The 14403-nt window shown below is 33.1% G+C and overlaps 2 protein-coding genes across 2 annotated transcripts; one reads left to right on the top strand and one right to left on the bottom strand.

The window, feature by feature from the left end:
* Positions 1–255: 255 nt before the first annotated feature.
* On the top strand, positions 256–2390 carry LOC112796200 (monolignol oxidoreductase AtBBE-like 13). Its single transcript, XM_025838549.3, has 2 exons — positions 256–1463; positions 1602–2390. Exons 1-2 carry the CDS (start codon positions 521–523, stop codon positions 2291–2293), a joined length of 1635 nt encoding a protein of 544 aa, XP_025694334.1. The 5' UTR covers positions 256–520; the 3' UTR covers positions 2294–2390.
* A 3284-nt stretch (positions 2391–5674) lies between these two features.
* On the bottom strand, positions 5675–10276 carry LOC112796199 (dihydroceramide fatty acyl 2-hydroxylase FAH1). Its single transcript, XM_025838547.3, has 7 exons — positions 9831–10276; positions 8768–8831; positions 8506–8598; positions 7260–7456; positions 7042–7147; positions 6681–6827; positions 5675–6152 (listed from the first exon to the last, which is right to left on the bottom strand). The coding sequence occupies exons 2-7, from the start codon at positions 8816–8818 to the stop codon at positions 6033–6035; spliced, it is 714 nt and encodes a 237-aa protein (XP_025694332.1). The 5' UTR covers positions 8819–8831; positions 9831–10276; the 3' UTR covers positions 5675–6032.
* Between the last annotated feature and the right edge of the window lie 4127 nt (positions 10277–14403).

Below are 14403 nucleotides of genomic sequence, written 5' to 3'. Positions count from 1 at the left end.
TCTCTACAAGAAGACAAAGTCATGATATTAATTATTTTTTTCTTGGAAAATATATATAGGTGATATTATTGAACGTATCAACTCATTTTCCTAATTATTTTCAAAGTCTCAAAAAATAACATATATATTAAATATAAAACGAATTTAAGTATATTAATGTTACAAGTATACTAAATTAGTGGTATGAATATTTTTGGGGGAAAAACCTGATCTAACTGTATAGATATATTTGTAGCAAATGTGAAAGAGGTGGATGTTGTTGGAATCAAAAGTAAAAATGAATGAGTTTTTAATTCATTTTGTTTCCATACCATCATAATGTAGTGTTAGAACATTGACTATGATGAGATAATGCCATGGCAACACTATTTTTCATTTAAATTTGTGTGACGTTTGTCTTAGCTCAATTATACGTAAAGTGTTGTATTATATATTTGGCACTATAAGTATAAATATAACATCTTTGGTAGCTTCGTTCTACACAAAAATACAGAAACCAATACCTTAGAAACACAGAACCATGGTGTTACTACGTTCACACTTGCCAACACTATTAGTCCTTTTGTTATCATCAATTTTTTCATTCTCAAATTCAGCTTCCATTGAAGAAAACTTCATCCAATGCCTAAGCTTTTATTCAGATAAAGCCCCACCGTTTTCCTCATCAATTGTGACACCAAAGGATGATTCATTCACCAACGTTCTTGATTCCTCAGCACAGAATTTAAGGCTTCTGGTGCCTTCTGCGCCGAAGCCGGAGTTTATCTTCACACCGTTGAATGAATCTCATGTCCAAGTGGCTGTGATTTGCTCAAAGAAGCTTGGAATTCACATGAGAGTGCGAAGTGGAGGCCATGACTATGAAGGATTGTCATATGTTTCTGAGATTGAAACTCCTTTCATAATCATTGATTTGGCCAAGCTTCGCGCCGTGGAAGTAGACATACAAGATAGCAGCGCTTGGGTCCAAGCCGGCGCCACGGTTGGCGAAGCCTACTACAGAATATCGGAGAAAAGCCCGGTTCATGGATTCCCGGCCGGGCTTTGCACAAGCTTAGGGATTGGAGGACACATTGTGGGAGGTGCATATGGATCCATGATGAGAAAATATGGGCTTGGAGCCGACAATGTCCTCGACGCGAAAATTGTTGATGCCAATGGTAGATTACTTGACAGAGAAGCCATGGGGGAAGATGTGTTTTGGGCCATCCGAGGAGGCGGAGGTGGAAGCTTTGGAATCGTTCTTTCGTGGAAGTTGAATCTTGTTCCAGTGCCAGAAACCGTGACGGTTTTCACGGTTTCCAAGACACTGGAGCAAGATGCAACTAAGATTGTTCAAAGGTGGCAAGAAGTAGCACCAAACATAGATGAGGAACTCTTCATGAGAGTCATCATTCAACCAGCTTCTACTGCTAATAAAACTGAAAGAACCATCTCAACTTCTTACAATGCTCTATTCCTTGGTGATTCTCTATACAAACACTTCATTTTTACTCACGGCATCGCCCAGTGGGATAAGACTTTGTTGTTGTGCATATCTGCTTCGAATACCATAGCTACTAGTTTAATTTAATACACGTATTTGAATTTGTGTAATGCAGGTGATGCTGATACACTTCTCCAAGTAATGCAGCAAAAGTTTCCTGAATTGGGTTTGACCAAAAACGATTGCTTGGAAACCAGTTGGATCAAATCAGTGCTGTATATTGCTGGCTTCCCTAAAGATACACCTCCAGAAGTTCTGCTTCAAGGGAAATCAACATTCAAGAATTACTTCAAAGCCAAGTCAGATTTCGTTAGAGATCCGATACCGGAAACCGGCCTAGAAGGGCTGTGGCAAAGGTTGCTTGAAGAGGATAGTCCCTTGATGATTTGGAACCCATATGGTGGAATGATGAACAGCTTCTCCGACTCCGATTCGCCGTTCCCACACAGAAATGGAACTCTCTACAAGATCCAGTACTTAACTTTATGGCAAGATGGAGACAAGAATGCAACAAAGCATATAGAATGGATTAGGAAGCTTTACAATTACATGACACCTTATGTGTCTAAGTTCCCAAGGGAAGCATATGTGAACTATAGAGATCTTGATTTGGGTATGAACAAGAAGAATAGCACAAGCTATATACAAGCAACTGCATGGGGTAACATGTATTTCAAGGACAATTTCAATAGGTTGGTTAAGATTAAGACTAAATTTGATCCTGAGAATGTGTTTAGGCATGAACAGAGCATTCCACCACTTCCAGTTTCAAGGCTAAAAGACAGAAAATGCAATAAATGGGGATAAGAGTTATATTATTAGGGGGTGGAATCTGGAAAACTTGTTAGAAGTGTTTATTTGATAATTTAGAGGAATAAAAAGAAGGTTTGTATTTGTATGTTAATTAGTATTCTGTTTTTTGTTTGTTCATTTTTAATGTTAATGTTGTAACACAGTAATCAAGTGCTTAATCATATTGTTCACTGTGATTCTGTATCTAACAAGATTACAACTGTTCTAAATACAAAGAAACTCGGCAGTATGTAGTGTTGCTTTCCTTGCAAAACATTCATGGTCTCTGTCTGTGTTCTCAAGCAATTACACAATTTGCTGTTCATTTGTAAATTTTTTACCTCACTTTTTATTTTATTTCCATCCAAACATACCAAAACTTTCAAATATTTAACTTCATTTAAAATAAAATTGAACATATTCCACAAGAGAATAATATTGATTAGGCCATGGTGCATTGAAGAATATTGCCATGGTCTAAAATAATAAAGAACTTACTTTTAACAAATATTGAAAACAGATACATGTTAAAATACAACACGGGTTTATGTATAAATATATGACAAATGATTTATTTTATGAAAACTGCTATATATCCAAATCTTTTGGCAATTAAGTCGCGTTTCTCTCCTCTTCCTCCTTCTTCTATTTCCTGTTTTTCCTCCTCCTTCTTCGCATTCTTCTTTCTTCTTCGCGTTTTCTTTTCTTGGTTTTATTCTTCTTAAAAAAACAAATCAAGAAGAATTTTGAAAAAATAAAATAAAAAGAAAAAAATGAAAAAAAAAGAAAATTAGGAGGAAAAATTTAAGTGAAACAAAACCAAATGAACCTAAATTAAACTAAGAAATAAACCAAAATTTCTGGAATAAAAAATTTAGTCAATACTTAACAGTAACATCAAGTGAACCTTAGTTAATTCATAAATGAACCGAAATTAGTTCATATTTAAAAAAAAAAACTAACTAAACAACCACACATACATATTCAGTAAATTCAAGCGAGATGAAACCAAATGAACCAAAATTTCTTAAAGAATAAAAAATTTGGTTAATACTTAACCGCAACATCAAGTGAACCTCATTTAATTTACAAATGAATCGAAATGAATTTAGATTTGAACAAAAACTAACTAAACAATCACACATAAACAAGTTCAGTAAATTCAAGTGAAACAAAACCAAATGAATCTAAATTAAACTAAGAAATAAACCGAAATTTCTTAAGGAATAAAAAAGTTGGTCAATTCCGTCAATACTTAACAGCAGCATCAAGTGAACCTCAGTTAATTCACAAATGAACTGAAGTTAGTTTAGATTTGAACAAAAACTAACAAAACAACCATACATAAACAAGTTCAGTAAATTCAAGCGAGATAGAACCAAATGAACCTAAACTAAACTAAGAAATAAATCGAAATTTCTTAAGGAATAAAAAATTTTGTCAATACTTAACAGCGGCATCAAATGAACCGCCGTTAATTCACAAATGAACCGAAATTAGTTTAGATTTGAACAAAAACTAACTAAATAACCACACATAAACAAGTTCAGTAAATTCAAACGAGACGAAACCAAATGAAACTAAATTAAACTAAGAAATGAACCGAAATTTCTTACGAAATAAAAAATTTGGTCAATACTTAACAGCAGCATCAAGTGAACCTCAATTAATTCACAAATGAATCCAAATTAGTTCAGATTTGAACAAGCATTAAAATAAACTCAATCACTAACAAAAACACATCAAATTCGTTTCTAGATCTAAATGAACCTCAAATAAATTAAGAAATGAACCGAAATTATTTAATAATGGCACCAGAGAAAATCAGAACCAATAAAGATGTTAGCAAAATATTGATGTTGCTAGTAATGAGGATAACGAAAGAGAAAAATAACAAAAAAAGAAAAGAAGAAGATGCAGCATCATGGAAGGAGGAGGAGGAGCGACGGCGTGAACGTGCGCGCGTGAATTTAAAATATTTAGTTGGTCTTTGTTAGAGTTATGACTTGGATTTAGAGATTTATTTATTTTTATCTACATAACATTTTTAATAACAATAGAAACTAAACAGGCTCCGAAATCACCACTAACCAAAATTACTTCACACAAAAGAGAAATTCCAACATAAAAGATGCTGAACTAGAACCTCTTATTAATTTCAAAAAAAGTTACACAACACAGCCAACATGTTTCAGGAGTGGGAATCACATGCAATAGAGATGAAAACAATTTACTATTTCATGCATGTTTTATGTTTTAATTTTTCTATGCTTAAAACAGATCTGAAGGCTTAAAAATCAATATGTCAATGATGTAGCTAGAAATTTTGATGCATAGGACAATCACAAATATTGACCAATGATACAGTAGATCGAAAACAAAGAATAATTATATAACATGCTTTTTCATTTTTAATTTAATCAGTAAGATATATTATGTTTCAAACTCAGAAGTTTTAAAAAAGCTCAGCAAGATGTATTGCTGGATTGCACATTAAAATTTGTTTTCTTTCCTCACAAAAAAAAAATAGTGAACAGTAGAACATACACAAATCTACATGAGCATGACAACACGAAGCAGTAAATATTCTTAAAAAAAAAATTAACACAATACTCCAAAAATTGCTAAATATAATAATCCTCTTGGAATAACAAAGCCAACAAACATAAAAACAAGAAACATGTTCCAAAAAACATAGACTTTCAAAGAGCAACTACATGTTCAAGAGCAGTCAACATACCCGAATCACAATGATGCTCCTGAAATTTAATTACAACAAGAATGAACTTCAGTTCGTGTTAAAGTATTCATAAGTTTAAATGATCTGTTATGTGATATATTTAATATTATGGATCTTTTATATTTATTTTAACAGTACTGCTAACCCATTAAGTCAGACCCAAGACATATATGTTATATTGTTATCCCATTTAAGAGTATTAATATTGTTTGTAATTTCTATTTGTCAAGTATTGTTATCCCCTATAAGAGTATTTTACTATTATACACCTATTAAAAAGAGTAGAAAGTGTGCGATTAAATTGTAATTGAAGCCATAAACATGGCGAAAATCCTGAAGAACCGTGAAAATTCCACGGTTCCCATTCATTAATTAGGTATTCTGAATTATCTATACCATGCAGCCATGCTCATTAACCATATAATTACTGACAGGGTGAGTAAGACATTTATTATCAGACCTCGTTAGAATTAGAGATTTGATTTTATATTCGAACTGTATGCTTAAAAAAAAGTGTAGTGCAGCCTGCATATAAACATTCCCCTTTCATTGGATACTCATAATTAGTTATTATAAAAGATTGGTTTAATTTATGGAAAAAGAAAAACCGGCCACATAAAGCTTTTAAATTGGTTTAATTTTTTGGCACAAAGCAATTTTTACATAACCTGAATCCTTATCTTTATTAGTAATAATATTTATCTGGAGTTGAGAATCATGAACATGGAATGGAACAAATTGACACTGGAGTAAAGATGTGAACTGAAAGGAATATGCACAATCAGGCGACATTTTTACCATAAATCTAATACAATAATCTTTTTTTAGCAGAATGTTCAATTGTAGAACTTTGCACTTGCACCACAAAATTGACAAAATGATGGCACGCCAGCTCCCCCAGGAATATCCACTGGGGTGCAAAATAAATTAGACCCAAAAAAAAAATTAATAAAAGCAGATCATCTGAATTTGCTATTATCTTAACCAATGAATATATGCTCCACCCTTGGTAATTTACATACTTTTGGCACCCTCTTTCGTTGGAGGAAGTGTCCCAAAAACACTATCCCATAGTGACGAAGTAATCCCAAAGCCTTTGTTCTGGATCCGAAAGTGATGATTCAAGTGGTACCTCTGCAGAATAACGAAGGAAAATACCATGATTTGGATTTTATGGCTACAAGCTGAAAAGTATAGCAGAAAAATGAAAAATAAATACTACATTGAAAGACATGCAATTAAATCTTCCCTATAAATGTGGACTTAAATCCATTTAATGTCTTTTGAAAAATGTCAATGTGAAGTTTAGGAAAACAATGACACAAACAACACCTATGCAGGATTTGTAGGCCCCAACAGACATAGATAGACACAGCATTGTAGGTAACTGAGAATAGGAAGATCCAAATCACTTGACAAGAACCGCATAGTGGCCCATAGCAAAGAGTCATGTAAGTATCAATATTAAAAAAATAATAATAAATACTCATAATTCAAAAAAGACCAATTTTGGTCAGCTCATATATACAATAATCCAAACAACTATTTTCTTTTTCAGTAGTGGTTTATCCTAGGACGATATGATTTGCATAGCAGCATAATGAAGCAATGAATGCTAAATTAATTGTCATCCACAGTCAAAGGACAAGGGCGGTGTTTTACCTTGAGATTTCGGGGTACTTCAGTTTTTGGCTGACCATGATGCACGTAATAATGGGTGCAATCATACATCACATAACCCAATAAACCACCTCCAAACAAAGCAGGACCAACTACAGGGGTGGATAAGAGCTTAACCAAGTTCCAGAACTGATGAACACGGCAAAACAAAAAATACTAACATCACTTCATAGAACCTTAAATCATGGATCTAAAAAGATTTAGCTTTATTTTGAAAATGGCCAGAAATCTTTTTGACAGGAGGAACTTGTAGCTAATTCAAGAAACATAACATGATTGCCAAAATCTTTTTCTCCATAAATGATGTGAAAAAGCAGTACATAATATGGCAGGAAGGAGATACCGGAAACAATAATATTGCTGTTGCAGCTGGGGGAAAAACAAGCCTCAAGCCGTCCATGGGATGCTTATGGTGGCAGCCATGGAGAAGATAATGCAGTGTGTTCCACCTAGATCGACATTCAAAAAGTGGAAATAAACAGTCAGTGTTGGTCATGCCAATAAATAGATATCAGTAAAGAACACTACAAGCAAACATTAACACAGAAAGAAAGAACTAACCAATAGGTCTTTGTTTCAATGTGGAAAAGAAATCGGTGCAATGAGTATTCAAGCAATGTCCAAATCAAAATGCCAATAACCACGAACAGAGCTACACGAGGACAACTGAGTCCCAATTGTACAGAGTTATGAATAAACCAACATACAACTGGCAGCCAAATAACTGGTACAGCCCACCAGACTGTGCGTGTCAAGAACTGTTCCAAGTAGTAACAAGTCAACAATCAGGTGAATTTTTCTACATGTATAATCGGAAAATAAAATTAAATCTACATTTAATTTATAATGCAGTTCATGCAAGTAGGATTGTCTTAAATTCTGTTGCAACCTGCCAATCAAGCAGAGAGGAAAATTCTACTCTAAGACCAGCTATGCTCTATCACAATCTATGATACACGGACACGAGACACGACATGACACGGGACATACGGACACACAAATTTGGAATTCTTATAATGCATGGGGACATGATATATATATATAAAATATAAAGTATTTTTTAGATAAATTATAATGATATTTTGATATTTTATTGATATTAAAATATAAATTAATTTTTTAATTATTTTTAATGTCTTTTTTTAATTATATAAAATATTTAAAATATTTTTTGTTTTAATAATTTATTATATATACTATTTCTAAACTCATTTCAATAATTCATGTTAAGAATAAAATTGGACATGCTGACACGTGATGGTATTTAGGGGTGTCCAAGCGTGTCCAGAAAAGAATTTTTTATTTTTTATTAAAACATGGTTAGACACAGAAGACGTGTGTCGGACGAGTGTCGATGAATGTCGTGTCTGAAATGTGTCCGACACGCAGACAAGGCAAATCAGAGAAGTGTATGTGCTTCATAGATCACAATAAATGTTGGGCAGTGATAATGAAGCATCAACAAGAACAAAACAATAAGTTTAACTGAGACAGGAGTGCCGCGGGGGACAACTAGAAAACCAGAAATACAAGAAAGTATATGATCAAGGGTTAATATGTCATGCAGCAACTTAGAGTACCAACTAATGAGGACAAGATGATAGAAGGTAGTAAACTAAGCAAACTAGACTAGTTGCTCAACAAAATAAAAAATTAGGGGAAACTGCTGAAAAAGACCTCATCCAAATGAACTCACTAGAACTTGGTTTTCATAGAGCCAATGCCCAATGATAAAAATTGGTCCATTTAGCTAACGTCGCCTACTGAGGCAAGACTCAATTGCTGTAGTTATAGTTAAAGAATATACCTCAAGAACATCATTTTCAAAGAACCGAGGGCCTTCCTTGCTAACAATTGGCTGGTGAACCCACTCTTGATAAGCTTCTCCAAGATGTCCAACCTGCAGAGTATCAAAATTCAGAAAGGATTAGTTGAAAAGTTTGTAAACTATTTTAACGTTATATCATCCTAAGTTCATACAAAAACAGAAATCAAACCTATACAACAATTGAAGTCTGACAAGGCAGAACATATAAGAAAGATGTGAGGGATAGGCCTTGTGCCTGTACCTGGAAAACAAGGGGCTTATTCAAATCAACAACAAAGTTCTGTGCAACCATCTTGGGATTGAAGCTGGACACAAGGAGGAAAAGGTGTCAGCTGGAAATAAGGTTAATTTTTTGGGGGGAAAAAAACCCTTAAAATTACAAACGCATAAGTAATAGGAAGCACACAGATGGGTTAAAAACCAGTGACACATATTAGTTTATGTTACCTTGATTGTTAGGTATTGATTTTGACCTTATTATTTGACAGGTTGTTTCTGACCTTAACTATATATAAAGAAAAGGTTAGGAAGAGAATTTGCCAATTAAGTTTGAAAAAACAGTTGCCAGGTCATAAATTACAAGTTCCAAATTTTGCATGTCAAAAACAGGGTGGAAAAGCAACCAAAAAAAAAAATTAAAAATCAATGATTTTCGTGTGTTATACTGCAAAACAATTAAGCATTCAGAGCTTAACTAGTGTTTTCACCAATCTTAGTTGCAAGCAAACTGAAATGATTAGGCGCATCACATTTTTGCGAAATAGATACAAAAACCAAACATTCCATTCCCACGACACCCCCCTCCCCCAATAGGCATCACAATTGCACAAAAAGGACCTTAGTCGTTTTCGTCCAACCAAAATTGCGAAACTCCTCAGCAGCATCAACATCAAACAAAATTGAAAAATAAAGAAAGCAAAGATTTCACATTCAAACAACAGGCCCGAAACATCACCAGCATTTAAAACCCGGGAATCAAAATTACATTTAAAAAATAAAATTTTTAAGCAAAAACTTTTCTGTTTATCTTTTCTTTTCCATTTCTCTAACCGTCATCATTATCTTGTAGTACGGACAGCTTCAGATAAAGAAATCCCCCAAAGTTGAAATAATAGAAAGCTAAGCTCAAATCCAGAAACAGATCCACAACGAGAACAAATTGACACCTAAATTACAAATCCAAACTTAAACTACCGAGAAACCTAGCACTTAACCAAAATGCAGTGAAACAGAAATTTGCAACGATGGAGCAATACTCGAAGCTTAGATCTATAGAATTTAAAGTGAATCTCAGAGGAACGAACCTGATAGAAGACAATGCAATGCGGTTGTGATTGAAGTGAAGTGAGAGACGTAAGGTATCTCCCGAGAGCGAAGAAGAGCCACGCCGGGAAGAAACTCACGTTTCACTTCAGCGTAGCTTCTACCTTGAAGTTCCACTTATTATTGAGCTGTTTTGTGTTGTGTGTTAATTTAACGATTTGATGATAATAAAAGAATGAGAGAGCAGAGAGCTTAGAGAAGGGAGAAAGAACTTGGGGTTGGGGGAGTGATGGTGAAATTTGAGTGGGGGCGGAGGGGTGAGTGAATCTGGACCGTTGGTTTGCGAGGGGGAATCAATGAATGAACGCAGAGATTAAGAGAATAATGGTATCTACTATCTAGGCGTTAACAGGCTGGCAGAATGGAAGGGGGTCACGTGAGTGTGGGTGGGAGTGGGGGTAGGAGAGAAAAAAATAGAGAGAATCGCGTTTTGGAACGGCAGTTACGGCTACGCCCTTTTGTGGACGTGGGGTCAGGCGAATCTCCAGAGCACAGTGTAGAGTTAAGACGACGTGACGTCAGGATTTTTTTTATATAAAGTGAGTGCATGTGCATCCACATAGAAGGGGGCTGGAAGTGGAGGATGAAGCCATGTGTGTGTGCTGTGTGCTATACTGTCCAAAAGGGTGTTTTTTATTGTTAGTTTGTTACAGAATAATGAAAATATGCACACGTAAATATATGGATATTAACTATTAAGACATTAAGAACAAGAAATGAGGATATTTTTGAGTAAAGTAGTCGTTTTTGTGACTAATGGAGTAAGATTTAAAGTTGTTCTTAATGTTTGAATTGTTTTATATTTAACGTTTTAAAATTAATTTAACGTTGTTTTGCTGTTAGAAATTTGTTAACGAAATTGATGATGGGATAAAATTGAGACGATTTTAAAATATTAAGACTTAAATAGGACGAAAATATTAGGGACAAAAATGATACATAGAAATACCTTTTAATTTTATTCTTCACTAATATCAATTTTTTACTGTACATAGTAATTTAATTATTTTTTAATCACATTTAAATAAATTACACTTAATCACATAATTTTTTTTATAATTTTACTTTTAAAAATTTTTACTCGTAATAAAATGTTTGTAAAATGACTAGAATCGTATTATTTTATTGTATATGTATCATTTTTCCCCACAAATTTATGTACTAGTTATTTTATAAACATTTTATGATGAGTAAAAATTTTTAGAAGTAAAATTATAAAAAAATAAATTTATTTAGAATACAATTAAAGTAATTAATTGTAATTTACTTGTGATTAAAAAATAATTGAATAATTATGTACCATAAAAAATTGATGTTATTGAAAGATAAAATTAAAATTTATTTTTATGTATCGTTTTTGTCCCAAACGTTCGTCCTATTTAAGTTCCTAGCATTTCAAAATCGTTTTAATTTTGTTCCGCCGTCAATTCTATTTCTAACGGCAAGACAATAGTGAGTCAATTTTAAAACGTTAAGGACTTAAATAAGACGATTCAAACGTAAAAAACAACTTTAAAACTTATTCCAAATGTTGAGAACAAAAACAATACTTTACTTAAATATTATTTATCAAAACTTAATTTTATCTCTAAAAAAAATTGTTGGTGATCAATACAATAAGCTAAGGTTAGAAAGTAAAATTTTAAAAATGGTCTCATATATAATATTTGTATCTTTAACTTTTTTATAAGCCACTAAATATATGTACTTTGTTTTTTGTTGTGTGTTAATATATTCTTTTAAAATTTGTTTCTTACAAATAAATAACAGACATATATTATCGTTTTTATGTCTCTGATAACCATAAACAACAACTAAACAAAGATATAAAGATGATACACAAATTTTATATTATGTATAGTGATGATATACAAAAATAACTGTGTAATTTTAATTCAGATATTAATTTTATTTTCAAATTAAAATTACCTCAACACCTCCACTGTTATCATCATCCATCGATTTTTACCACCACCACCGTTACTTATTTTTCAACTTGATCTCAAACTACAAATTATTTAAATCAATAATTTTAATTTAATTATAAATTAAATAACAAAAGTATTATATATATTTTAAAATTAATCATCAAAATTAATTATTATATATTTTTATATAAAAATATGTTAGTTAATTTATTTTTAATACGTATTAATATTTTATGTTGATTTTATTGATTGATTTTAATAATATATATTTAATATAATTGATTAAATAATTTCAAATTAAAAATTGAAATAATCTTTTCCTAAAAAAAACAACGACAATAACAATAAAAATGTAAAGAAGAGAAAGGTGAAGTAGTGGAGGCAATAATACTTCTAATATTCATTTTTTTATTATGAATTTTTATTCGACATAGTTATAAAGGAAATTATTAAACAAAGACAGGAGATGAAATACATAGATTTTAACAACTCAAAAAACCAAACTCATATAATCAGAAATATGAAGTGAGAGTAAGATGAAAAAATTCTTATATCTTCTACAAACAAAGGAGGGGACATTTACAGCCGATGAGATTTGTGTGAACAGATTATGAATAGAAATATGTGTTTGTATTATCGAATGAAAATATAATCAGTACCTTGGTAAATACATGATAGCTATATTTATAGCTTACTGATACAATAGAACCTAACCAATTATGTAGCTGCCAATTCTTGATTATAAGTGAAGCTTTATTAATTTTCACTTGTACAGGGTATTATTACTCTATTATCTTTTCTCAAACTCGTGGTTAATCTTAGTTTAACTTTAAGTCTCTAAAATCTTTAAATGTAGAAACAGAGAAAGGGTTTTTATAAATCTGAAAAATCACATTTTGAAAACATTGCTTCATCTTCGAATGATGTTAAGTATTAAGACCCAAATTCCTTTAACAAAACAGCAACTCCAAGATTTTGTAGACTATGTAACCGAAGTGGTCATTTTTCAGTTCAATGTTTCTTTGGAGAAAGAATGATAGGTGATAAAGTTTACAAGGTTGTTTTTTATTACAATGATCTGGGACATAAGAGATGGTTTAACGTGAAAGGATCCAAGAAAATTTGGATACCTAAGGTCACTTGAGTTTATTTTGTAGGTCTGCCTAGCATCCAAGAAAAAAGAAAATATGTGGTACATGGATAGCAGATGCTCTAAGTATATGACCGGAAAGACAACCTTCTTCATAAAGCTTGATGAATATGATGGAGGACTTATCACTTTTGGAGATGATGCAAAAGGAAAAATAGTGGCTGTTGGGAAAGTTGATAATAATTCAGATGGAGAAGGAGCCGGAACAAGCAAAGAAAATCCCAAATCTGTCCAGAATGAAGAATCTGCCAGTTCAGTTTTGTCTCGTCAGATTGAAGGAGAAACTTCCGTTTTGTCTCCTGAGCAGGCACGAGCAACTGAAACAGTGAGACCACCAGAAGTTCATCAAAGCTCTACACCTGTCCGAAAGCCTAGAGAATGGAAATCTATGAAGGGTTATCCTCATGACTTCATCATTGGTGATCCCTCTCAATGAGTAACAACAAGATCATCCACCAAAAGGCCAACCGAACCTAGCAATCTTGCTCTCTTGTCACAAATAGAGCCCAACAATGTCAAACAAGCTCTTGAAGATCCATCATGGGTCAAAGCAATGCAAGAGGAGCTTGCTCAATTTGACAAGAATAAAGTTTGGACACTAGTACCTCATCTGGATGGTAAGAAGGTAACGGGTACTAAGTGGGTTTTTAAAAATAAACTTGGTGAGGATGGACAAGTTGTTCGTAACAAGGCTAGATTAGTGGCCCAAGGTTACGATCAAGAAGAAGGTATTGATTTTGATGAGTCCTTTGCTCCGGTAGCTAGAATGGAAGCAATTAGGTTGCTTCTTGCCTATGCTGCCCATAAGGGTTTCAAAATGTTTCAAATGGATGTTAAGTGTGCCTTCCTTAATGGTTTTATTGATAGGGAAGTGTATGTGGCTCAACCCCCCGGTTTTGAATATAAAGAATTTCCAAATCATGTTTTTAAATTAACTAAGGCTCTTTATGGTCTTAGACAAGCTCCAAGAGCTTGGTATGAAAGGCTTAGTGCCTTCTTGTTGGAAAATCATTTTCAAAGGGGAACCACCGACACTACCTTATTCATTAAAGCATCTAATGATGATATCCTTCTTGTTCAAGTTTATGTTGATGACATTGTATTTGGTTCGGCCAATGTTTCCTTGTGTGAAGAGTTTGGAAAACTCATGACTAGTGAGTTTGAGATGAGCTTAATGGGAGAGCTTACTTTCTTTCTTGGCCTCCAAATTAAGCAAACTCCTAGTGGTACTTTTATTCACCAAGGAAAGTATGCAAAAGAACTTATCAAAAAGTTTGGCCTAGAAAATTCCAAATCAATGGGCACTCCTATGCATCCCAATACTAAACTTGAAAAGGATGATGATAGCCAAGATGTGGATGAAACTAGGTATAGAGGAATGATAGGTTCACTTATGTACCTTACCTCCTCTAGACCGGATATAGTCCAAAGTGTGGGTGTATGTTCAAGGTTTCAATCTCATCCAAAAGAATCCCA

This window comes from Arachis hypogaea, chromosome 4, assembly GCF_003086295.3.
Source record: "Arachis hypogaea cultivar Tifrunner chromosome 4, arahy.Tifrunner.gnm2.J5K5, whole genome shotgun sequence".
NCBI lineage: Eukaryota > Viridiplantae > Streptophyta > Magnoliopsida > Fabales > Fabaceae > Arachis > Arachis hypogaea.
Note: the sequence above shows the minus strand (reverse complement) of the source record. Positions and strands in the feature narration are given on the sequence as shown.